Raw genomic sequence first — 27,711 nt, forward strand, 5'->3', positions numbered from 1 at the left:
CTGAAATTCATTTGGAAACAGAAGAAACCTAGAATAGCAAAGGCAATTCTGAGAAACCAAGGTAAGGGAGGAAGCATCTCAATTCCTGACCTGAAACTCTATTACAAAGGCACAATGATAAAATGAGCAGGGTATTGGCAAAGAAATACACCTGGGGAACAATGGAACAGATTAGAAGATGCAAGCACAACTACAAAAACAATCAACCACCTGATATTTGACAATGGGGCTAACCATGTTCACTCTTTAATAAATGGGGCTGGAAAAACTGGCTCTCTGCATGCTGAAGACTGAACATAGACCCATGCCTATCACACCAAGCACAAAACTATAAGTCTAAATGAACCAAAGACCTAAACATTAATACAGAAACCTTAAATCTACTGGAAGACCAGGTAGGCAGAAGACTTGGAGACAGAGGTAGGCAGAGATTTCATGAACAAAATGTAAACTGCATGGGAAACACGTCAAAGAATCAACACCTGGGATCTCATATTATTCAAAAGTTTCTGCACTTCAAGAGAAATCACTAACAGAGTGAAAAGAAAACCCACAGAATGGGAAACAATTTTAGCCAACAACTCCTCAGACAAAGGACTTATATCCAGAACGTGTAAAGTATTGAAAAACATCAAGCCCAAATTCAGAGACCCTCTCCAAAAATGAACATCTGAGATGAACACACATTTCTCAGATGAAGATATACAAATGGCAAATAATTACAATGATGGTGAAAGAAATGTTCACCATCATTGGTCATTCGAGAAATGCAAATTTAAACATCATCAAGATTCTCACTCCGAAAAGAATAGCTGCAATCAAGAAATCAACTGATAACAAATGCTGGCGAGGCTGTCGGGGGTGGGGGGGAACAATGCTCCACGATTGCTGGCAGGGTAGACTGACACAGGCACTATGGAAATCAGTATGGAAAATTTGCAGAAGACTAGGATTGGAAGTTCCATTCGGTCCAGTGAGTTCCCTCATTGGTATTTTCCTAGAAAAATGGAAAATGTCATATACCTGTGAGATATGTGCAGCCATGTTCATAGCAGCACAATTTGTAATAGCTAAAACTTGAAAAAAACCAAGATGCCCATGAACTGCAGAGTGGATGAAAAAGATGTGATATTTTTATACAATAGAATATTACTCAGCTATAAAAAGGTTGCTGTTGAGGCTTTCATAGACAAATGGAGACAATTTGAGGCTCTTCTCACTAATGAAATAAATAATCATATTTATAAATATCACAGTGTGTCTCTAGTGTGAAATGTAATAAGAAATGTAGGAGTAGTCAAACACAAAATGTGTAATTGCTGTTGTGAAAAAGAGAGGACAAAAAACTGATCTAAAGGCTACAACTGCACGTATGTGTGACAGTAGATTTGATAACCCTATTAGTAAATTTTTCTTGGAGAGCTGAAAAGAACAGTTTGCAGTATTGCCGTTTGACCAGCCACTTTGTGTGCTTTACTTTTGTAACTTGAACTATATCTAAAAGAACAGTATGTGATTTATCAACTAGTGATTTCTTACTGTTAATTATTTTTGAAATTATGTGCTATTTCTACCATTTTCCTGTTGTTTCTTTTAAATAAAAAAACACTATTGCTCTGCTTAAGTTTTAAAATAAAACCAAATTCTGAGGTTAATTTTGCTATCTTGTGCTGTTTTACACTACTGCAAAAAAGAAAGAAAGAAACCTTTTGAAACAAAAATTTTACATTTTAAAATTCAGTGTGTTCACAAATACTGTAAGTGCATAAAAGAAACTCACATCCTCTAGCATTTCATTAAAACTATCAACATTGAAAGTGAAAACATTAACTATTAAGTTATTTCAAACAGTGTATTCATGAAACACTTGAGTTTCTACATGTGGAAAACTGACCAACCAATATGTCACTGTGAACAGGAAAGTATTTCAGAAACTTTGGAAAGAAAATTCAGTGCTCTATACCTTGTTTTTTGCCTCAGCATCGGCACCATGCGAAAGCAGTTTTGCTGTTAGTGAAGACTTTGGATGAAATACCGAAAGATGCAGAGCAGTGTCGCCCTTGGCATTGGCAATATTTAGATTTGCACCATGCTCCAAGAGAATACTAGCACAGCCTTCCTCGTAGCATTTTACAGCCTGTGGGTATTGTAATAAAGGAGACACCATCAGCTCAAGAAACTCCAAACACACTTTCCACATGCCTGGCCAAGGAGTTATATTCAAATTACACTGACTGACTTTGATTTTCAGCATTTAAATACAATCCCTCCCATGCTGAAATTGTTGGCTGCTATTTACCTTAATCAGAGCGGTGTCATAGTCACTGTCACAGGCATTAATATCACACTTGCTCTTTACCAAGAGAGTCACCACTTCTGGATGGCCATAGGCACTGGCATAATGCAGAGCAGTCCTGGGACAGTCAAGAAGATTATTAGGAAATTACAGCGCTCCATTTCAAAATGCAAAATTATTTATGGAATTATTATGAAAATTAAATATCTTTAACAAGAAGTATTTAATTGTCTTTGAAAACATAGAATGCTTCACAGCTCTTACTGCTCACCTGTGAATGGAAGTGCAAGTGGGTAACGCTTAGTGTGGGGGATGGAAGCTGCTGTCTTGCACATAACTAAACAAGGTCCCTGCACTGCGCTACCTCCCAGCCTAGTGCAACCCACTGGAATTAGTAAGAACAGGCCTCAGATTCAGCTCAATTGGAATTTAATTTCTACCCTAAGTTCTTACTTTCTAGCCATCCTTTGGCCCTTCTGTGCCTCGGGATTCTCACCTACTAAATGAGAACTGAAGTTCTCAGTTCTCTCAGAAGACACCACTGAGATGGTTAAATAAGAATCCACACAAAATATTTAGAACAACTTGTAGAACAAATAACAGCTCAATAATTGTCAGATACTATAATGTCTACTATTACTACTTAACAAAGACAATATTTCAATTAAGTAAAATAAAATAATTAAGATGGACATTCTTTGTGGGGTTAGGATTATTTCAATAAGCCTCCAGACACTTTTTCTCATATTTTAACACCTCTGTCATTGGAAAGGCACACAAAGCTCAGAAGACAAAAGCTCTTGTGTAACTATACCTGGTAGTGTGGAAGGTCCCCTCCTGACCTTTGGAGTATGGGGGCTTTTTACTGCGTAGGATCAAACACTGTGTATGCTACTGATGTGACTCTGTAACAAAAACCAGCCTGTAAAATGTTAAGGTATACCGACCAGACTGGAAAATCCTTGCATGTGCCCATATAAGGGTGATGAAAAGACAAAAATTGAATAAAAAGGGGCTAACATGCGATACTAGGCATGAATCTGCTGAGTTAGTCTGAGCAGCAATGAAGCTGCTTCCTGGGCAAAAGGCTTCAGTATCCTGCAGTGGCTTTAAAAAGTTTTCTTCATATGGCATCATCACATGATTCATAGTAAAATCTCTAAGTACAGACAATTTCTTTATATCTTTATTTTTGAAGAAGCAAAAAGTTGTCAGAAATACCAATACACACACAGAAAAAATGAAAACTATCTGTGCTTAACTAATGTTTGTGTTTTTCCCAAGAATTATTTTATTAATAGACAACTTTCACTAGAATTTTATATTTATTTATTGTAGAAATCAAGGATGAGAGAAAGGAAAGAAGGGCACACAGAACCATTATTGCCATTACTAATCATGAGATAGTACAAAATGAAAGGCACAAAAATGTAAAAATACAGAATATTCAACATTGTTTCTGGTGCCAATGAAACTCTGTTAGAGTGAAAAAATTAATGAGAAACTCTTAAATATTATGAGTAGAATGACTTTCTAGATAATAAAAAAGAACAGAAAATTTCACCTCTCGTTCAAATGCCTAAAAATAACAAATTTTGCCACAACTTGTATACATTTTCTGACTAACACAAGACTGCAGCCTATTTGTGTGTAGGCAAAAGTAAACTGACTCTCGTCTCAGTGGATATATCAAAGTGCATCTTTCCCTGTTAAAAATACATTCATGTGATGCCAATTTCAGTGATTATATATCACTCCATCCTGCAATGCACTGCAACTGATACAATCTTTCTGTGGATCCATCACTATGTTAAGCAACAATGAAGAAAAGCACATTTAACGTGTCTGTATGTTCTGAAGGTATTCTAGAAAGGAACTGATGAGTGGACATACGCTTTCCTAAACTGTGGTACAGTACTTGAATCAAATTTCCTATTTGAAAAGGTCATAAGCCATCTCCAATTTTAAGCAGCAGGATAAACTGCTCTTCATCCTCACAAACTCTGTAGCTGAAAAATATTTCACTCCATTGTAAAATTAAATTCTCCTTATCAGGAACACTAAACATTTCTTTTTATGTTTACAGGTCATTTGTCAAACCAACCACCTAATTTAGAGTTTGATATAGCTCAGTGGTACAGTAGGATTTGACGCTCACAGTGTGTGCTATCTACCTTTAAAGTAAATTAGTATTCAATTTTTTGATGATTTTCAAACAATCACCTTGAAAGATAAAGATACAGTTTTCATCTGATGTATCTATGATGTATATTTCATCTGATATATGGTTTATGATATATCTGTCTCTATTTTATTTTATTTTAGTTTAGTTTTTGGTACTAGAAATCTGACTCAGGACCTCACACTTTTCAGACAGGCACAGTGCCACTGACCTATATCCCAGGTCATTGTTGTAAATGTCTTACAAATATGTTGTATTTCATTTGGTCAATGTTTTCCTAATATAAAGGAACATTTAATTTTTCTTTTGAGAGTTAATCTTCATAATGCAGGTCAGGAAGGGGATGGCTGAGTGGTAGTGTGTTTCACATGCACCAGGACCTAGCAGCAACCCCCAACACAAAAAAAAAATGCTCATTGTGACGGTCACTTCTAGGAATATGCAAATGTGTTTGTTTTTGCTAATTTTCTCATTTTGTATGATCTAAAATTTTTATTTCTATGCCACTGGAAACTTTTGTGACATAAAATCTACATTTTTTGAAATGGTTTACATTTCATTCATGTATCATTCCAGTTTTTCAACTAAAATATGTGAGGATCAATTTCTAAATTCTGACAGATATTTGAATGTTTCCAGATTTTCTATTAAGTTACATTCATTTGTCTATCTTTTGGGCTGTTAGAAAATAATTAATTTGTGAAAATAACTTACCTTGATATCTACGAAGGTGGGTCTTCCACTATATTTTCTTAGTGACCCCAATGGCAAAACAACAAAGGGAAACTCAAGTGTTGCACATTTTTTTCATTGCATAAGCAGATACACAAAAAGCTCACATTTGGGGACTAATGGAACTTTCTAGCCAAGATGTTAGCCAAGGCAGAACATAGAGCTGCCTTCCCAATTCAGTTTCCTTATAAAGGTCCTTAGTACAGAACATACATGCACAGATGGACACTGATAGTAAATGGACACTAGGTTTTTAGAAGCTTAAGTTTCAGCCCTAAATTTGTAGATTACAAGAAACATGCCACAGTTCCCTTTTTTATAATATGTACAATTCTCTTAATGTGATACTAAGAACAAAACACTACACACACATCATACCAATGTTAAATAGCTTTTCAGTAGTCAATGAAGTGGCCTACAACAGGAAGTACAAGTCCATTATAAACCAGTGGGAGGTTTGTTTTTATGTTGCAGCTTATGAGCACTGCCTGAGGATTGACCCTCTGGCCAGCTTTGCTTCCCTGGGTGTTGGGAATCCCCCTGCACCCTCCTCACCCACTCCTCCCTCCTGAGCCTGAGACCCTCGCTCTCCTGCATCATCCCAGCCCCACTCGCCGCCCCTGGTCATGCAGCCCCATTACCTGCGTTCCCTGTCTCTGTCATGGACATGGCCTGCTGTGATGAGAAACTGCACCCGGTCCTTGTTGCCCTTACGGGCAGCCTTGTGAATCTTGGGCATTGGCTCACCAAAGATGCTTTGCAATGCAACCTTGCAGTTTTTCAGAAGGCCCACAGGCCTTGATGGTCCCGGGTCCCCACTGGACAAGTTCTTCTGGGCACAATCTATAGAGAGTGCAAGCACCTCAGGGACCCTGGACCTCTCACTGCCTTTCAGTGAAAGCCAAGCAACCCCTCATTCAACCCCTAGGCTCTAATGGCCTCTGCACATGCACATCTCCACAGCTCTGGAGCAAGCAGCCTATCGTGCACAGGTGCTGAGCAAAAAGCCTAACTATCCCCATTAATGTGAACTCACCAGATTCTGGTAATGTTGCAAGTGGTTGTTTATCATCAGATTTCAAATTCTCTGATTTCTCAGCAGTCTCATAACATGAGGCCAAACACCAATCTGAATCAAAATAGAAAGTTTGATATTTTGGAATGTAATAGTACTACAACCATAACTAATGTACAAACCCATTCCTCAGAAGCAGTCTCCCGTGTTTCTCTGCTCCACAGTACAATAATGCCTCAGGCTTACTGTGCTACACAGCTTCTGTGCTTGCCAATCACTCAGCGGAGTTTCATTATCACCACCATTTCTCATTCTTCTGTTTTCACTTACTTGAAGTATTATGATTTACCCAGCAATCTCTTTTACATACATTAATTTCTAGGACAGTTGATTTAATTCTTTAGGGAAACAAATTTCATTTCACTGCTATGAGATGTCAAATGTGTAAATAATGAGCAAATTGCATAAAACAGAGTGTGAATTAGGGAGAAACTGTTTCAAGGACAGTGGAACTAGGGAAGGGGCGGGCCAATGGAAAGAGAAAAGGGATCCATTTCTTAAAAGAAATGAATCAGACATACACGTATCAATATCATATTGTTTTTCTAGAGGGAGAAACTCAAAATTGTAAATCAGCACTAAACTGTGCAAGGATACTGGAAAATATTCAAATAGGAAGGGGAACAGGGTGCTGCGTGAGAGGGAGAGGAAATAAAGAAAAAGGAAAAGAACAGACAGTGCTGGGGATTTAGCTCAACAGCAAAAGTGCCTGCTCTGCAAATGTAAGGCCATGAGTTCAATCCCTGGTGCCCGCACTCCCCCAAAAAAACGGACAGGAGAAAATAGAGACAAGGCTTTTGTAAATAAGCAGGTTAAGGTGATCACTTGAAGGGAGAGGGAGGGACTGGGGATAAAGCAATCAAGAAATATCTTATACAGTAGAAGCTTACTCTAATGAATGTTATCCTTATGGATATCTAAAATGCACCAGTATAATCAAATGGAAAAACAAAAATGAAAATTGTCTATTGTACTATAAACACACACAATATTGTTTCCAAGACTCAAAGACATGGATGTTAATCAATATATTACTTTAAATTCTGAAAACTACAATGACATACATACTTCCATGTGCCATTGCTGTTACATAGAATTCACTTTATAAATTTTGATAACATCACAAATTCATAAGAAAAGTGCCGGCTCTCCGGGACCTTATTGTGCCCATGTACGAACTAGTTTAGTCCAGGTCACTCGTAGTGAACCTTTGGCACATGCTCCACAGTGGGCTCTTTGCTATCACTGAAAGCCCTAGAAGGCTCACTGTCTCCAACCAAGACACACATTAGTCCCAGCGAATGGCTGGAGACAAGAAAGGAAAGCACAATGACACAATGCCGTTTTTCTTTATAAACAAAATTGTCACACTTATAAAATTAAAGACAACTGAAAGAAAACAGGAGATAGAGAGTTTAAATGGCAGTTCGCTGTGAAGAAGCTCTTTGTCACTTGGCGTTCATGGACAATACTTATTGTTGAAATGGTGGTTTAACAGTGAATTAGAATCCCTGAAGCTCAAGGTTCTAAGAGGACAAATAATTCCAAAGGTTAAGTGCAATTCCACACTCATTCCCTATCTTGATGGGGCCTAGCAGACTGACTGGAGTTTTCAGAAATGTAACGTCTCATCTGTCATAGTTCCAATGATTCACGAATCACAGCTCTAATGGATATTGGCATATGTGACTGCATGCTGGTATCTTACAGCTTTTTGTTCTTGTTGTTTGTTTCTTTGTTTTAGTACTGGGGATCAAACTCACGAGCTGCATTAGCCAGGCCGACACTTCTGTTGCTGAGTTAAATCTCCCGCCCCACTATTCTCCATCTTTCAGATTTAGTCTCTACTAGAGTGTCAATAGATTCAACATACTTTAATAAGAAACCTCTGTAGATTATGTAAGATCTTTTACGACTCTAAAAGGAATTCCAGCTAAAGTTTGAGAATCTTTGTTGTGAAGAATTGTATCGAACAGTCACTAAGAATGATTACGTCTGCACACTTAATAATCAAATGTATGAGACACCATATATACACACTCACACAGTCTGCTTTCGAGAAAATCTATCTGCTTGCAATCATGAATATACCAAGGCTGAGATGAAATAAAGTGGACACACAGTGGGCATATTACTAAGGAGAGCTTTACTCTAGACAAACATCAGAATCACTGTAAGCATATTTGCTAGCGGTAGTGAACTAAATCATGGGTATCAGTGAGCCACTTGCCACTATCGCCTGAGTAACCGGGACTCTGGGATGCCCAGAGGAGCCAGCTCTCTGGGAAGCACCCACACACTTTGAAAAGATCGTGGAATTTTATAGTAAGTTTTGTGGATCCCTGTGAAGTATAAGGATCCAAGCTGAAAACATTGGATATTAAAACATACGTAAACAATTCATTAAATATTATTTTCTCTTGAGCTTATTAGCACCTTATTTGCAAATATGCACACCAATAATTACACCGGCAGTATTTATGGCAAAGCCTTGCCAACATTTGGAGACAAAATGGAGATGACTGCAGGCATATCAAACAATTTAGGGTACTGTACTTCATTACAGAGGAATCTGTATTGTGACATGTACCTGGTTGAGGTGGCAGTGCATCCTTCACTCTTACTGCTTTCTTCCCATCAGAATCTTTTGTTTCCACAGCAGGCTGAATGGGATTTAAAGTAAAGTGATTACTACACACTGCATACCTCCTAAAATAGGCAGTTCGTTCAAAATACAAATATACAGTCCTTACCTTCAAGGGAAGATGTGTGTCAGGTGATTCTAAAGAGGAAAAAGGGAAAATAAACTTTAGACAGCAATATGAGAAAACCAAGCATACATTCATGAAGACTTAGGACACAGCCGAATCTTCATGCTATGCTTGGGAAATGATTACCTCAGGTTTCAGCTCCTTTCCGACTGGTGAGAACAATATGACAGAAAAATTAGAACACAGGTCAAACATGATTTCCAATGTGCCACCATACTGCCAAAGATCATAACTAAAATAGGAAGTGAGCATATTCCAATCTGTACATGTGAACTGCTGCAAAACAGTGATCTTGGGATGTCATGATCCTGAGGGGCTGACTATCAAAGCTGACAGGAGAAGGGAACAGCATATAAACTGAACAAAGCACATCATCCATTGGTACACCGTTGCATACATGTAGGTGCTCTCGAGATGTCCACCACGGCAGAGTGCACAAATGGTGTGTTCCTAATATTGTTATTTTAAAAGGTGAGATTGTGCTCCGCTATCCATGGTGCCCTTCAATTTCTGGACATGAACGATCCCTCTGCCTCAAGTTTTCAAATAGCTTGAACTCAAAGGATATGCACAACACCTGGCAACATTTTCATGTATTTCTTTTAAATATCAGTACTCTGTACACAACCATTTTGTGTGAAAGTTGGGGACATGTCTAAGGAGAAGCTGCCCAGTAAATTCTCAGTGATTTCCACTGATCCAGTGAGAATCAATCCATACAAACTGAAAGAAATTGTAAGAAATCATTAATATGTGGTTTTGGAAGCATCTTTGGGGATATGTCCTGCACATAGTGACAAACACATAATTCTTGTGAATTCAGAGCAATTAGCACTAAAAGAAAGAAGTTGCATCTGAGTAGCAATCTGTAGATCTCTCCCTAGTCTTTCTTTCCACCCAGAAGCTCTAAGTCTATTGACACTCTCTCTCAAATGTATGCTAAACACTCGCCTAAATAAAATTAGTCTTCCTTCTGATCTTCTTCATAATTTTTACCATGCTTTGGTAAGACAAAGACCATGACTGCCTTGTGGATAGACACTGTTTGGTTGGCAGCTGCATTGGAGGTGTACAACACAGAGCAGATTCTACCACCAAAAGATTTCTGAAAAAGCATAATTACTATAGTAGAAAACCACGCACAGGTGCTACAAGTTGAATTAACTCTGCTACTTTATTACTTCCCTTATGCTGTTTTCTGGTTGGCATGAATCATGCAACAAGGTGAGTACGACTGCCCAACAGAAACACAGCTCCAATACTCATCAGTATTTACCCATTGTGGTTGACTCACTAGATTCCAGGAAGAGGGATAGAATCTGCATCACTGAGGGTGTTGCAAGGGGACATATATCAACAAACTTCAAATTCTATGATCTCTCAAAAGTCTTATTAGTCTGATGCAAACTCAAGTGGGAATCTAAATATAAAGTTTGATTTATGAGGATACAACGATACTACGCAGATATCGATTGTACAAATCCATTCCTCAGAAGCAGTCTCCTGTGTTTCTCTGCCCCACAGTACAATAATGCCTCAGCCTTACTGTGCTCCATAGCATCTGTGCTGGCCACTCACTCAGCTGACTTTCATTCGCACCATCATCTCTCATTCTTCTGTTTTAACTTAATAGTATTATCCCGATTTACCTTTAATTTCCAGGACTATCGATTGTTAAGTCTTTAGGACTGTGAATTTTATTTCATTGTTATTAGATATCAAATGTGTAAATAAAGAGCAAATAGTGAAAAAGGTATTGTGAAGCAGGGCAAAATTGTTTAAAGGAGAGGGGAACTAAAGAAGGGGCAAAGCCAATGGAAAGAAAGGGGGGAAAGACTGCATTTCTTAAATAAAATGAATCTAACACACACATTTCAACATCGTACTGTTTTTCTAGTGAGAGAAACTGAAAAGTGTAAATGAGAACAAAACTGTACAAAGACACTGGAAAATATTCCAATAGGAATGGGAACAGGGTGGGAGGGTAAGAGGGAGAAGAAGTAAAGGAAAAGGAAAAGAAAAAAACAACAGAGAGAACAAAATAGAAAAAAAGCTTTTGTAAATAAACAGGGTAAGGGGAGACCTTTAAGGGAGAAGAGATTGGAGAAAAAAGAATCAAGAAGTATCATATAGAGGCAGAATCTCCCTCTAATGAAGGGGATCCTTATGGGTATCTAAAATGTACCAATACAATGAATTTGATGCAATAAATTTAAATTTTCTGTTTTACTATAAACACACACAACGTTCGCCATTGGTTAGAACAATATGACAGAAAAACTAGAATATACATCAACCATGATTTCCAATGTGACATTATACTTGCAAGGACCATAACTAAAACAGGAAGTGAGCTTTACATGCTGACTGCTGAGAAAAAGTAATCTTAGCAAGTCATGACCCTGAGAGGCTGAGTGTCAGAGCTGACAGGAGAGGGGAATAGCATATAAATCGAACATAGTACATCACCCATTTGTACACCATTGCACTCCAAGTATCTGTGGTTTTGCATTTCTCCTGCACTGCAACTGGTACATAAGTTTGGTCATCATCAAGAGGAATTTAAACTTTGTATTCTCACAAAACAGTTAGCCATACATGTTCAGCATAATAATTAATAAACCCAGTCATGTTTTCTATGTCCTTGTGGGCCATGGCTATGCCTACATTTCTTGTATCCTCAAAACTAGTTTGGCCACATCTTGAAATTTGTTGAATCCCTCATGAATGGAACATAAACCATATCTGAGACATAATGCTACATCAGTTTTCAACATTGAAATAGTTATCAAAATGCAAAAAGCTGAATAGTCAGGGAATTGTTAGATACTAGGAAACTTTTACATTTAAAATCAGCACAATATTTACTAACAGGTAACAATTTTGGCCTTCAAGGAATGAACTGAACAATGTCTCTTGGTTCATTTTTAAAGGATTTGTGTGGAAAAGCTATTTTATCAAAACTTACTTATCTTAAAAGGGTCAGTGCTTCTATGTGCAAGCTAATCTCACGTGAACAATGATCAATTTCACAGAAAGCTCTGATGCCTGATGACTAGGCGGGAAAGGAGGGAAGTACCTGCAGTGTAAGCCAAGGCTAGCACTCCTCCCTGCTCTGAATCATCCCTGAACAGCCACAGTCTACTCTGTCACTTGCAAACACATACTCGAAAGCTGTGGGGAGGCAGTCCTCTCAGTTTGCATCATTCATTCCAAAGTTACTGTCTAGCTTTGTTCTTCCCTATCCTCCTCCCCTAATAAGTCCCTGTTCCCTTCCAAACTGACCTAGTTCTATGGTCTTGAGTGTTTCCATTTACGGCTTTTTGCGGATTATTCCTACCACTACTTTCTTTAGTTGGCAGAAATGGCAGTAATATCTTAGAATTACAACTTCTATTTCTTCTCTGTTCATTGCTTTACTCTCTCCCCTGTGACTAGAACTATTTTCAGAAATACAAACAGGAAAACAGGCACGAAATGGTTCTCCCTTGACCTTGTTATGTCTTGAACTAGTTCTTATCCAATGACTCTCGTCCAGATTTCTCTACAGGGAACTTGATACTGGCCCATCTTCAGTGGTCTGAGGATGAGTGACATGAGCATCCCTGGAGACCTTCTTAGAAACACACCACCTTAGTCCTGCTGACTCAGATGTGTGGTGTAACATGTTCCCCCACAGGGGCTTCATTTCATAACTAAAGCTCCAGGCCACAAACCTAATCGCTTCCAAATCCACTTCCCTTCCCTTCCTTCCATTTTTGGAATCTAGCACCAACTTCCTCCTCATCCTGTCAACTAAATTGAAAATGCATAACAGGCCATCCCCGTTCTAATGGACTTTTAACTGAGACTATGGCTTTCCTGAACTCAATGACTAATCATTCCTTTCTTTCTAGTTTTTGACTGTCGCATTCTGGATGTACTACTTGCTGAAATAGCAACGTTTTTAAGTGGTAAACTTTTAAATGGAACTCTGCAACCAGCATCGCGGGAAGAAGTAAGAGCGTGAACCAAGGTACCAGTGAAACTACACGTACAGCGAACAATGCTCGTTTACTTTGATCTGTAGTAAATGAAGTAGAGCTCTGTGTAATTCACTACTTCAATCCTCAATACCTTTCCAATCGTGAGAAGACGGGGAAAGACGAAAACTTCTGCCCAACCTCTCTGCAAGTTTTGTTACTCGGTGCTCAATTGATATAATTCCTATAATTCTTCCTAATGGCTCTTCCTTTTTCTAAATGATTACGTCATTTTCCCACACCCATACTTTCTCTTGCCTTTGCCTACTCCCTGTATTGTGGCTCTCTCTTTTCCCTCACTCCCTCCTCTCCTCTTAATTTTCTAACATCCCTCAGACATTAGAATGCCTTGAAACGGAGCTAAGAAGGTAGCTCCTTCAGTGACTCTCAAATTTGCCTGTGGCTGATATGTCAGGGTACATGAAACTTATTGCTGTGTTACTTCTCTTTTTTCTTACTTTGTCATTAATAAGTAGTTTTGGGGGATTCAGAACTCAGCCATGCTCCACTGTGAAATAAACATGCTGTCAAATGACTTTCTTAAAATATCACACATTTATACATATTTCTTACCTTTTCTTTTTCTATTTCCTGCCTGTTTTCCTCCATCATCTGCTTTCCCAGAAAAAGGATCGACAGGCTTCTGTGGAAAATTCACAGAGATACTCTGAGAAAATTCATATAGCAGTAATGAGTTGCACAACCATTACCTACTCATTTCCCAAGAACTTATCTGAGTTTTACCATCTTAAGGCACGCAGGTTTAATAATGGGAATCACGTACTGAGGACCAAAATGTCTCCAATGAGAGCCTTATGAGAAGCCCAGCTTCGGTCTCCACATGGGTGCTGACTTTGTAAAGCAGGCATGGAAAGCCACAGGAGGGATTCAGAGACAAAATTCCAGCTGATAAACATATTTCATCCTAACGTCGGAGGAGACAAAGTGCTCTGCACTCTCCAACGAATGGAACATTGAAACACACAGATTTAAATGAAGAAGTTTTTATGAGAGTATGTTTGTGATATACAACAATTACATTTGTTTTGGGGAACTGCTACATTCGTTATCATTTCTTCATTGCCTTGGTTCCCTTTACACCCTAACATCACTTTCCCTTCCCTGAATAAACAAATTCTTATAAATATACTTGTTACCATTCACCACTAAGCATTTCTAATCACAAAAGCCACGTCACTGTTAAAATAATTGGCCAGCTAAGAAGCTTCAGAGAGCCACGCTGAGTACAAAGAACATCGCAGGCACTGCTCCACTTGTGTAAACAAGGGCTTAGAAGAAAAACAATTATGAGTAAAACTTTTACTGCTTGAAAAGATGTTTGAAACTTAAAATATACTAATAACTTCATGTTATATTCAAGTAAGAGCACACAAATATTGGACACTATATACAACTATTTCCCAATTAAGGGAGAACTTTTTAAAAGTATAAAAAGAGCTGCAGCATAAAACCTTTTTTAATTTATTAAGTGCCCAAAACTTGCTCATACTGATTTGCATGTTTTCTTTTCTGTCTGTTGCAAAACTGTAAATAACTGTGATGAAAGTTGATGCACTTCCTGCTTTCAGGTCACTGTAGGGTGCTACAATGATAGCCAGACATGGCTCATGGCTCCCTGCTCTCTGCCCACAGTGTCCTCGAGACTTTACTGGGTTGGCTCTTTCTCACTCTTAAATTAGCAGCACTTCACGCTCATTCCCATCCTTACCTCAAACTCCCTTGGAATTCTCTAACCTATGCAGGCCTGGCAGTGCACACCTGTAATTCCAAACTTCTGGAGGTTTGAGACATCAGAAGCACTAGTTCAAGCCCAGTCTGGAGAATGTGGTGACTTAGAAAGACCCTTATCTCAAGTATTAAAAGGCCTGGCGAGCTAGTGCCAGGTGAAGGCCACAGGATGGATTCAAAGTAATGAAACAAACAGTGCTCTTGTTTGTCTGAATACTCTATCATGATAGCACAAGTCCTCATCTGATGTATTCAGTGTCCCACTACCTAGTGCACAGTGGGTACAGAATAACAGAGATTTATTCAAGTTCACATTTAAAGCCTCCTCAGGGAAACCTCAAGCACCAAGCTACTCTCTTCCTATATGCTGATTCCATCAACAGTTTACCAACAGTGTTACCATTTACAAAGTAGCAATCTATATGCCCCTCTCAACTTTCTTATTGTCTTCTTCACACTATTGTTTTGTTGTTCTCAGGTTTAGGAAAAAATCTTCAATATTTATTTAGGTACTGCAAACCAACTAGAACTTTGTATAATTTTCAAAGTATTTTTACAATTTTTATCACATTTGTCCATATATATAGCTAAAAAGCAGATCATGTGTTATCTTCATGGTATAATAAGTCACAAAATCCAAATACATTAAATGATTTTTCCAAAACCAGCAGTCACTAACTGACAAAACCAGAATACTAACTGGTTTTGTGCTTCCACCACTACCCTGGTACCACAATGCAGGAGCTGCTTGGACCGAACACATTAGGCCTTTTCCTAAGTGCTCACTCTAAAACAATTTGTCAATATTTACATCTTTATCACTACAAGCATGACTGCCATAGAGACACTCAATGCATCCACATTCAACTTTGGGTTCTGTTTTTTGAAATAATGTAAAATGGATCTGTGATTATAAAGCCCTGTATTTATATCTTGAGTCCTTTCTTCTTTTGAATTATGTCATGCAGATTGACACTAAGCAACCAAAATAGATTAACAATTGTGATTCTCACTCATTATTTTGTCAAGTTAAAACCTCTAAAAATTATATCCAAACATTTTGTCTGAATCTCAGCAGAATTTTCAGCCATTGGCCAGAGGCTGAGCAGGGAAAATTCTTCAGTTTTTGTTCAACTTAATTCCAGAATCTAAGCCGATTGCTTATGAAATCTAGCTCCTAGTTTTTGACTGCACTGGCTTCCTTGAATGAATCTTACACAGGTAGCAAAGGTGTGCTTAGCACTCCATCCATTTATTCCTTCACCTGCAGTACAAGGGATTCAACACAAGGTATTTGTATTGAGCTAGGAACCCTGTGTTTTTAACTTTTTGAGACAGATTCTTATTAATCAGCTAAGCTGGTCACAAAATTAGGAACTGTGGTTGAAAACTAAGCAAATGATTTCTTACAGGTATATGAAGACATGAGAAAGTACAGACAAATTGTCCCATTTATATTAAAACCTCAACCAATACTTATTTCAAACATAATTACAAATGATAGGCAGTACCTCAGAATCCCAAGGCAATTCACCAGCTTTCTGTACTCCTGGTGCAAACACCGTATCTATAAAATGTAGTCAGAGACACATTAGTGAGAATATTCACTGCTGTAAAATTTGCTTATAGATACAAATATATCTACATTCATGAAGATTTCAATGAGATATGAGTCAATGTGAAAAGAATTTCAGAAGTTTGAATCAGTTTCCAAAACCTGTTGGTAGAAGGAAATTAAGACAAGTAAAATTTTAAAAGAAATGAATATCATTTTTTAGATCTACACACATTTGAAAATAATAGCATATAATCAAAAACAACTTTCACAGTCACTAATTTACCAGTTTGATGAGTTTTCTTCTCCTCATCCACATTAGTCACATTGTTAACTGATTTCTCATCCAGTGCTTTTACAACAAAAGGCTTACCCTTTTTCCGCGCTGTAACTTTTGACATTTCTGCTTGTTTCTATTGAAGAAAAGAAAAAAACAGTATTACAAAGCAGGCAATTGCCCAGCCACCCACTCAGTGTAATGGAAACACAATGGAAACAATCACCGAAAAAATCTATCAAATCACACGGATTACTCTGCAAAAAGCTGAAAGCACATTCTGCTTGCATGGAAGCAGACGCAGATACATGAAAACAGTGAAATGCATTTCATTCATTCTACAAATGGGGTCCAAAGACAGGCTTCTAAAGCAAATACGATCAGTTCTATCTGGAAAGCTCAGGAAAAGCCATTTCTTGTGAACAGGTGAGAAAGCACCAAGGAAGGGTGTCAAGGGCATTCAAGAAAGGACACCAGAAACAAAAGGATGGGGCATGAAACAATACACAAAAGAGGGCTGCCCAAGGGATGTGACACAGCTGGAATACAGTTCCTGGAAGGGCACAGACAGGTGAACAGGAGCATCACACTAATTTCAGGCTGGAATGGGAACTTCCCTTGTGAAATGCAAATCTGTACATTCTCTGATATTGTAAGATCGATGCCAGAGAATAATGGGAAGCACAGCATCAAAGAATATTGTTTTTAAATGATGAGTGAGAAAATGAGTCCAGAAATGAAAAATAGTTCTCAGAATGTAGGAAGTAAGCAAATTTGATAGTCACCAGAAGGGTAGCTGGGGCCAGGAATTCTCAGCTTCAGAGATCTGGTGCCATCCAATATCATCACAGAAAGACCACAGTCAAGGCCTGCAGGAAATACATCTAACTGGAGGCCTGGGATGGAGGAGACACATTTGGAGGAGGGGAGATGATGACCTCACTCAGGAAATGATATTGGCTCAAAAGGTAAGTAACTTTTTGTAGAATACAGAAAACGGAGGCAGTAATGCTAATCTATGCACAGTTCTGAAATTCATCAGATGAAATCATGAGGGGGGAATTACAGGAGATGCCATTTTTCAATTATATACATTAACATTTGTGTTGAAGCTATAAACAAACTTTAACTGATATATGCAAATACTAACTTCTGAGACAGTACGCAAATGTGAATTTTAAAATTTAATCATAAGATTTAATACCAAGATACCCATTGAAGATTTTGAAAAAAATTCCTGTTCAAAGAAAAATCTTCCAGGATTTAATGAAATCCAGGCCTGCTGATGTGCACCTGTGGTCTGTGCTTATAGGGCAGCTCAGGCGGGATGGTCCCTGAAGCCAGGAGTCAGAAATCCAACTGGTGAATATAACCAGGTCCATTCTCATAAAGGGAAACATATTATAAATTGTAGAAGAGAAATGGTGATGATTTACCGAAAGAGGTATTTTTAAATGCTACTACAACGTGAGGGAGAAATGTAAGGCCTTATTTGAAAATTCCTATTCCCCCAATAAATGGCATATGCCAATACTTCTAGTTTTCTACATGCAATGACAGTTACAAATGGAAGAAAAGTTGTGTGCTATTTACCACTACCTGAGAACTGAAGCATTTCCGGTAGAGAGAAAGGAAACACAATAATTTCCCAATTTTCCATTCAGAGAAATGACTGCTAATTAGGATTCTACAGAAAAATTACACTTTGAAAAGGTGCACCGAATAAACATGGAGCTGACTAAAACAAAAGCATAAGAAATTTTAAGATGACATTTTAACCTATGTTCAGAGTTAAAGGATACTAGAATGTACTGTGTCTTTCATACCTATTCATTCCTCAGATTTGTTTTCTTACTTGACATGACATTAAACATAAGTCACCTGAAAATATATATCTTAAGCACAGTATACATTTTATGGCATATTTTTAGAAACTGAATGCACTTATTTATTACATAAATTATGCACACATTACTTGAAAAATTCTACTAGGTAGAAATCCATTTATTGGCATTCAACTGGTATTAAAATGCTTCTTAATACCAAACACCTCACTGCAGGTCTTCAGAATTCACACAAAAATCTTTCTAATCTCCAGAATCTCATTGTACTGCGGAGTTTTAAATGAATTTTTGGAAGTACAAAAACTTGTGAAACTTGAAATGTCAGAATCAGATACAGAGACTACCACTGTATATTTTTAAAGCTATAAAGCTTACAATTACTTACATCATTACCACTTGCTTTTGTAGACCATCTAGTTCTACTACTGCTTATTATTTTGAAAACAGGTAGTCTTCTATAAGATAAAATGTTTTAAAAGTGGTATCCCCTTTATGGAGGAATCACATAGAAAACACAGTGCAGGAAGGTGTAGTATACATTCAATCCAGCACTGGAGGTGAGGCTAAACATCCCAAATTCCAGACCGGACTCAAAAACAAATTCAATTAACTAAAAAAAGAGGGCAAGGGATACAGCTTCCTGCACAGGCCCTGTGATCACCTTCCAGAAACAAAAAAACAAAACAATAACAATGAAGATCCTGTAATTCCGTAGTCATACATCCCTGATGAAACACATTTTAAATTTCTAAGTTGTCACAGTTTCCGGTATTATTCTAGTCTAACAACAGAACCAATAACAGAAACAGAAGAGCTCTCATAAAAACTGATGATAGCAAAATAAAGATTACTTAAAGGAAAAATTGTTTTATACACGGTAAGTTGTTCAAATGAAGGCACCAAACTTCCCTGATTATTGTAGGACTAATAAGATCCATAAAAGATTTATATAGGTATGAGTGCTATGAAGGTCTTGGTAGTAAGATTTTCAAGCCATGGCAAGATCCACTTATCCAAATGATCCTTGACCAAATTTTGTATTTCCGTCATCATGGCAAAGGTTTGACAGATACAATTTTCCTGTCACTGTGTGTTTTCTAACCCATTATTATTTTCAGTCTCAAATACTTCAAAATATGTACCAGTTATTTACCAAAGGGGTGGAAATTCTTTTTAACTAGGCATAGTTCTCCAAAGTGATCTTCCCTGATCAATGTTCCATATAAATTTATGGTAGCTACACCACTGTTAAATTTGAAGACTAAGTGCAATACAATGCAAAACTAAGAAAAACAAAATTAACTTTACAAAAGAGACTTACCTTGTTATCCAGAGGGAAAGCAGTGTCACCTGATGTAGCCTGGTAATTAACAGGACTGGGTTTGCTGCAAGAGCTGGGGAGCAAAAACACACAACAACAGTGGATCAATTTTGTCCTTAAAACCTGGTGAAAGCTTGGCTATCTGTATATCAAATGACAGTTGGAAGAGATCAAAAATGGCAGATAGATAACAGCTGACTACAGAGTCTCCCTGAGATACTCAATTTAAAATTCAACATAATAGAATGTGGGGAGTCCCAAACAGAGGGAGATGAATTCTCTCACCCTAAGAAGCAACTAAGATGAGAAGAACCAATCAAACATACAGTCCAGTGTTACTATTGGAACAGCTATAGGTTCAGTGCTCCCGGCAGTGCCCAACCACACGGCAGCTATTTGCTGAGCAGTCCCAGGTCCCACTGCATCAACTCACAGGAGGCGCAGTCACACTGTGGTTGAGGGTCGGCAAACCGAATGGCGAGCTAAGCTGGAAGGGAGCCTGCATTAACCTGTGGTGAGTGACAGGAGTGGAGCCATTCCACAGAAAAGGGGGCTCCAGTGGACAACATTCTGGGACCGGGCAGGACTGGCAAGTACAAAGGGCAGCAGTGACTTCAACCAGTTGTTCCCTTCCCCAACGGGATTAGTGGAGTGAGCTTGGCTTGGGTCACATGACCGGGCTGAGAACCAATAGGTTATCCAAAATCAATTAACTGTGGTGGCAGCGCACGGTAACGCAGTGAAGTCAGAAGTTTCACTGACCCAGCAGGGAGGTAGCACACAGTAATACAGTGGAGGACTCAGCAGCTTGACTGATTTGAGGGGAGGGGCCAGCATACCCTGCCCCTGTTTGCAACTCACTAGCACACTGCAGTGGATCACCTAGCCAGTGTGCTTCAGAAGGATTGTAACCAAGAAAGAAAGAAACTGGGGCCTCCTGGAAGAAACAAAAAAGATGGGAACACGAAGCAACAAGAAAACGCCTCCAGGGTTCCCAGGTCCCAACCCTGAGAACAATGACCCAGGACAGGTACATACAAAGAAGAATGAGGACAGCAAACATGCAATATCAGACACAGCACCAGTGGACATAAAGAGATGTCTCCGGGACCTCATAGATGAGTTGAAAAGTGAAATATTTAGCCAAGTAAAGCAAAATATAAGAAGATTAATAATAGAGAGGCTAAGCACCCCTCAAGCAGACACAGACAGAAGCAGGGAGGAACTCGAACAAAGGAGAGAAACACTTGATGAAGAATATAAAGCAAATATAGAATACATGAAGCAGATTCAAAGAGATTACCAGGAAATTAAAACCTCTATGGAAAGACGGCAAAACTGCTTGAAAGAAACTATGGATAGATTATCCAAACTGGAGGACAGGTTTGCAATGTGGGATTATGAAAGGGAAAACATTTTTAAAATAACAAAGAAACAACCAATAACAAATACAAGCCTAGAAGATGACAAGAGGATCAACAACTTGAGAATAAGGAATGTGAATGAAGAAGCAGGCCTACAAAGGAACTACAAAGGCTATTCACAGAAACAATTAAGGAAAACTTTCCAAACAAAGGAAAAGGATATTCAGATGTATGAGGCATACAGAACTCCAGCCACCTGCAACCAAAACAGAGCTACATCCAGGCATATAATAATCAAGATCCCAGAAATTCAATATAAGAACAGAATATTAAATCCTATTAGAGACAAGAAACAGATCACTTATAAAGGAAGGCCCATCAGAATAACGGCAGACTTCTCAACACAAACCATCAAGTCAAGAAGGCCTGGAGCGAAATATTACAACCCCTGAAAGAAAATAACCTTCAACCCAGATTGATATACCCTGCTAAACTCTCTCTAGAAATTAATGGAGAAACAAGATGCTTCCAAGACAAAGAGGAAATTGGGAAGTTCGCAACCACCAATCCAACTCTACAGAGAATATTGCAGGGCATTCTAGGGAGAGAGAGAAAAGCACTAGGGTTTCAGAAACACTGGCAGACAAGCTTCAAAGAATGGAGCAGAAACAGAATGAAGAAGATAAGCAGACAATTGATGGCAAAAAAGAGCATAACAGAAATGAGGCAGAGAAGGTTGGCTATAATCTCTAATATAGATGGCCTTGATACACTAAATTTTAAAAAAAGAACCATAGGTGGAGTAGATCAGGAGGCAGGGTCCACCGAGATGCTATTTATAGGAAATATAATTAACATGAAAAAAAGAGTACATAGACTGAAAATCAAGTATGAGGAAACAATGCTCTACGTGAAAGAGAACCAGAGAGTAATAGGGGCAACTAGATCAGTATTTGTGGATAGGCTGGAAAGACAGGCTTTAATAGGCAAAGGAATACAATTAGAGATCAAGTCCAGGGGACCGAAGGTTCGGAACCACTTAGGTAAATAGCAGGTTGCCCCCACCCCCAATTTAAAACCAAGGATCTTGGTCAGACCCAAAAATGCACAGTGTACCCTGGAGAAGTGAAAAAGGAGGGAGAGTCTTAAAGATGGCAGAAGATACTGTTAATAGTGTATCAGGATTTAAAACCCACATTACTCGCACCACTCTGCTTAAGATACATTTTATTCTTTTTATTTTTTTTGATAGATTTTATTCTGTCCCAGTTTGTCTACTTGCATTAGATTTGAGGGCACAGACAGCTATCCCAAAAACATCAGGATATAGCACAGTAATCATCTTTAATTTCCTATTATCTTAATCTGGAGCCCTGTATGACTTCCACTGTTTTATCATGACTCATCTTAGTTGTATCTGGTCTGTTTCATTGCTGTTTGGTATCAACACATTTTATTCAAAACTGATACGATTGATAGTATCAAGTCTGAGAGTATAGGCAACTACACTGAAGATGACAAGACTCTACAATACACATTCTGGTTTGATAACTGCCTGCTTTTGAAGTTTTATACTATATACAAAGTTGTGTCTTTATTAATACTGTTATGTACAGATACATTCAATTATACTATGTCTGATGACATAGCTAATTCTATTGAAGATAACAAGAGACAAAACAGGAACTATGGTAGAACTCCTTGTAAAACAGCCTTATATGTCTTTTTTGTTTCATGTGTTTATAGGAATATGTTTTGTTTTGTCTTGCTTTGTTTTGTTTCTCCCTCTAATACAGAAAGGATAGAAGTACATGTTAAGATTCATGCATGTGTAGAATCTATAAACAGTTTACGAGAACTGATCTTATGACACATGATGAAATGAACAAATACTTTGAAGAAAAAGAGTCACTCAAGTACCCAGTGCTGATCCTGGACTGTCATAATGTGACACTCAGCAATAGTACTAATCTTTGTTCAGAGTGATATTAGCCTGCTTGGGTTTGCTCAATCTCAAAATAATTGAAGATATGGATAACTACATGTATGTGTAAATGTATAGGATAACCATATTTCTAAGTTTTTGTTGGATAGCTGAACAGAACTGGTTACAGCCTCACTGTTTGAATCCCCACTTTATATGCTCCACTTTAGTATCTTGAACAACTATTTGTAAGAGGAAAATATGTAATCATCAACTAGTGATTTCTTACTGTATTTTTTCTTTGAAAGTATGTATTATTTCTACCTGTTTTGTTTTGTTTAGTCTTTCTTTACATAAAATTTTTAAAGAAGACACTACAGTACCCAGTGCTGATCCCAGAGTGTCATGATGTGAAATCCAGCAATACTATTATGCTTTGTTCAGAATGATTTAGCCTGCTTTACTTTGTTTAATCTCAGCCTAACTGAAGATATGGATAACTGCATGTATCTTTAAGTGTACAGGATTGATAACCATATTACTAACTTTTTGTTGGGTAGTTGAACAGAACTGTTTGCAATCTCGCTGTGTGAATTCCCATTTTATATGTTCCACTTTTGTTTTTTTTTTTTTTTTTTGGTTTTTTTTTTTTTTTTTTTTTTTGTCTTTTTCGTTTTTATCGGTACCAGGGATCGAACTCACAACCGCCTGCTTGCAAGGCAGGTGCTTATGCCGCTGAGCTAAATCCCCAGCCCCTGTTCCACTTTTGTATCTTGAACAACTATTTGTAAAAGTACAGTATGTAAACATTAACTAGTGAGTTCTTACTTTGTTTTTCTCTGAATGTATGTATTATTTCTACCCATTTTCTGTTTTGTTTAGTCTTTCTTCAAATAAAATTTAAAAAAAGAATCACAGCAGACTTTTCAGCACAAAATCTCAAGTCAAGAAAAGCTTGGAATGAGGTATTTTAAGCCTGAAAGTAAACAACTTTCTATCCAGACTGATGTACCTAGCAAAACTTTCATTCAAAAATAATGGAGAAACAAGATACTTCAATGACAAAGCAAAACTGAAGAAATTGGTGTCCACCAAGTCAACCCTAGATGGAATGTTGAAGACATACTAGATAAGAGATTAAAATTAACACAATCCCCAGAATAACAACAGAAAGAAACCACTAGGTAGGACATGCAATTAAACAAGAGGGAAAAGCAGAAATCAAAAAATTGGAACATAACATGGCAAAGTCAAGCCAGTATATATCAGTGATATCCATAAATGTAAACAGCTTGAATTCACATATCAAAAGAAGTAGGTTGACAGAATGGATCAAGAAACATGACCCCACAATATGCTGTATACAAGAAACACATCTGACCTTAAAGGAAACTCATAGATTAAAAGTCAAAGGATGGAAAACAGTATTCCATGAAACAGGAAGTCAGAAAAAAGCAGGGGTAACAGTTCTATTTGCAGACCATGTGAACTTCAAACCTAAAAAGATTAAAAGAGATACAGAACATCACTACATACTCATTACTGGAAAATTTCAAGAGTAAGAACTAACAATTGAAAATATATATGCACCAAATTCAGGAGCATCCAACTATATAAGACAGATATTAATGGACATGAAAAACCAAATACCCAAGAACACAATTCTAAGAGGGGACTTTAATAGCCCATTGCCACAAAGAGATAGATCAACTAGACAAAAAGTCAGTAAAACCATAATAATACAAAACTCACACTAGCACCTGCACAGGGAGAGTTTAAGATCATTGCTCCCAGTGGTTAAGTGCCCACCCAGCTTCCAGCCACATTAGACTGTGCTCTGCAGGTTTCACAGACTGGCTAGGCCACACCGAGCGACATTCTTTAAATCCTGGGAACTGGGGCTGCCTGAGGTGAGTTCCAGCACAGCAGCACTGGCCTGGGGAGGGTTTAAGATCTTGTTCCCAGAAGTTAAGTGCCCACCCAGCTTTCATCCAAACTAGATTAGCCTTGGGAGGCTTCCCAGGCTGCATTGGACCACACCCAGCAACCTTATTCAATCAGGAGAGCTGAGGGCATGTGAAGTGATTTCCAGTGCATATGTGCTTGCCCAGGGAGACCTGTGGACCATCACCAGCAGTGGTTAGGAGCCCACCAGGCTTCTCAGAACACTGGAGTTAGCACGGGAGGTCCTGGGGGCCTGACTGGATGATGCTCAGCAACTTCCATTCAGACCCAAGAGCTGAGCATTGGAGGTGATTTCCAACACAGCCAAAAGAAGCTTTGGAACCTCACTTGAAACACGGAAATAGAGGATAATGACAAGACAAAACACCAAAATGCAATTTCAAACCTTTAGCCCATCCCAAGAAAGCTTAGGAGCCATGTATATACCAAGAAATATAAGCCATACACCTGAAATACCTGAAATAAAAAAGCAACTCCAGGAAGCCTTAAAAGAATTCAAATTACAAATAATCTCTCAGGTAAAAGAAGAAATGAAAAAAGAAATGAAAGAAATGCTGAACACATCTAAAGAAGACACAGTTAGAAAATTAAGGGAACAATGCAAAAACATAGAATCCCTAGAAGAACAATGTAAGAAACAAACAGAATACATGAAGATTCAAAGGGATAACGGGAAATCAAAAAATTCCATTGAAAGTTGTCAAAACTGCCTCAATAAAAGTGAAGATAGATTTTCAGACCTTGAACACAAGATTCCAGCTAGTGAATAGGAAAGGAGAGATCTTTTAAAAATAATAAGGAATCAGGAAATAACAATTCAACCACTGCAACATGATTCAAAGAAAAACAACATAAGATTCACAGGGATAAATGAAGAAGGGGTTACAACACAAATGATATCAAGAAGTAATAGCTGAAAATTTCCCAAACACGAGAATGAAAACTGACATATGCATTATTGAAGTATATTGAGCTCCAAATAGCCATAACTAAAATAAAACTACACCCAAACAAATAATAATCACCATCTGAGAAATCCAACATAATAGAATATTAAAAGGTGTTAGAGAGAAAGACAGATCACCTATAAAGGAAAACCAATCCAAATCACAAGAGACTTCTCAACACAAACAATGACGTCAAGAAGACCATGAAGTGAAGTATTTCAGATCCTAAAGGAAAACGACTTCCAATCTAAACTGATGCACCATGCAAAACTGTCCTTTCAAAATGGATGCAGAAATAAGACACTTCCATGACAAAGAAGAGATGAAGAACTTCATGACCACCAAACCAACCCTACAAAGAATAAAAAGACATTCTAGATACACATCCAAAAATCCTCGAAGCAAGGCAGACAAACAGAATGGAAAGGTAAAAATGTAACAGCAGAAAGATAACATGTCAACAATAAGCCAAAGTATAACACTTATACCCATTAATGTAAATGGTCTCAATTCACCAATTAAAAGCAAGAAACTGGCAGAATAGATCAAGAGATGATATTTAACCATATGCTGTCTACCAGAAATACATCTAACCCAAAAGGAAACTCATAGATGGAAACTCAAAGGGTGGAAAACAATACTTCATGCAACAAAACAAAAAAAAAGTGGGGGTAGCCATTCTGTTCACACACAGTGTGAACTGCAATGAAGAATGATACGAAGAGATAAAGAACTACATACTACATAAACTACATACTATTTAGGGGGAAACTTCAAGAGGAAGAGATAACAATCTTAAATATATATGCACCAAATTCCAGAGCACCCAGCTATACAAAGCAAGTATTAATAGAAATGAAAAATCAAATAAGCAACAACACAATTATAATTGGAGACCTTAACACACCATTGGCACTAAGGGACGGATCAACCAGACAGAAAATCAGCAAAGAAATAACAGGACTGAATTACACCTGCGAACACATGGACTTGATATACAGAGTGTTCCATCCAAAAACATCAGAATATACATTCTTCTCAGCAGCACATGGGACATTCTCTAAAATAGACCATATACTAGCCCAAAGAACATATTTAAGTAAATGCAAAACAAGGAAAATTATCCCATGCATGTTATCAGATCATAACACTATAAAATCAGAAACTAATGATAAAAGGCACTGCAAAAACTCCACGAACACATGGAAGTTGAATAATACACTCTTGAGCAATCAGTGGGTCACAGAGGAAAATAAGAAGAAATTAAACAATGCCTTCAAGCAAATGAAAATACAAATACAAGTTACCAGGATCTGTGGGATGCAATGAAAGTGGCCCTCAGAGAAAAATTTATTACACTGAGTTCCCACATCAGGAAAACAGAATGAACACAAATAAACAACCTGATGCTATACCTCAAATATCTAGAAAAAGAAGAGTAAGTCAAGCCCAAAGGCATAAGAAGGGAGGAAATTGTAAAAATCAGAGCACGAATTAACGCAATAGAGACTAAGAAAACATTACAAAGAATCAATGAGTGAAAGAGTTGGTTCTTTGAAAGAATAAATGAATAAAGAAAGAAAGAAAACAAATAAAAGTTAGAGCTCAAATTCATGCAATAAGGAATGAAAACGGTGAAATCACTATAGACTCTGTGGAAATACAGAAAATCATCGATACCTGTTTC

At 37.8% G+C, this 27,711-nt stretch overlaps 1 protein-coding gene across 1 annotated transcript in view; it reads right to left on the reverse strand.

The window, feature by feature from the left end:
• LOC101789221 (ankyrin repeat domain-containing protein 27-like) overlaps positions 1 to 27,711 on the reverse strand; it is a 103,072-nt gene that overhangs the window by 53,524 nt on the left and 21,837 nt on the right. The window contains exons 5-14 of the mRNA XM_063254146.1: positions 19,825 to 19,897; positions 16,756 to 16,795; positions 16,339 to 16,394; positions 13,652 to 13,721; positions 9,039 to 9,067; positions 8,876 to 8,948; positions 6,247 to 6,339; positions 5,852 to 6,053; positions 2,300 to 2,414; positions 1,964 to 2,137 (exon numbers count right to left, since the gene is read on the reverse strand). Coding sequence (XP_063110216.1) covers positions 1,964 to 2,137; positions 2,300 to 2,414; positions 5,852 to 6,053; positions 6,247 to 6,339; positions 8,876 to 8,948; positions 9,039 to 9,067; positions 13,652 to 13,721; positions 16,339 to 16,394; positions 16,756 to 16,795; positions 19,825 to 19,897 — 925 coding nt within the window. The remainder of the gene's footprint in view (positions 1 to 1,963; positions 2,138 to 2,299; positions 2,415 to 5,851; positions 6,054 to 6,246; positions 6,340 to 8,875; positions 8,949 to 9,038; positions 9,068 to 13,651; positions 13,722 to 16,338; positions 16,395 to 16,755; positions 16,796 to 19,824; positions 19,898 to 27,711) is intronic.

This window comes from Cavia porcellus, unplaced genomic scaffold (assembly GCF_034190915.1).
Source record: "Cavia porcellus strain 051 isolate PalLab524CR breed Dunkin Hartley unplaced genomic scaffold, mCavPor4.1 scaffold_8, whole genome shotgun sequence".
In the NCBI taxonomy this organism is placed as follows: Eukaryota; Metazoa; Chordata; class Mammalia; order Rodentia; family Caviidae; genus Cavia; species Cavia porcellus.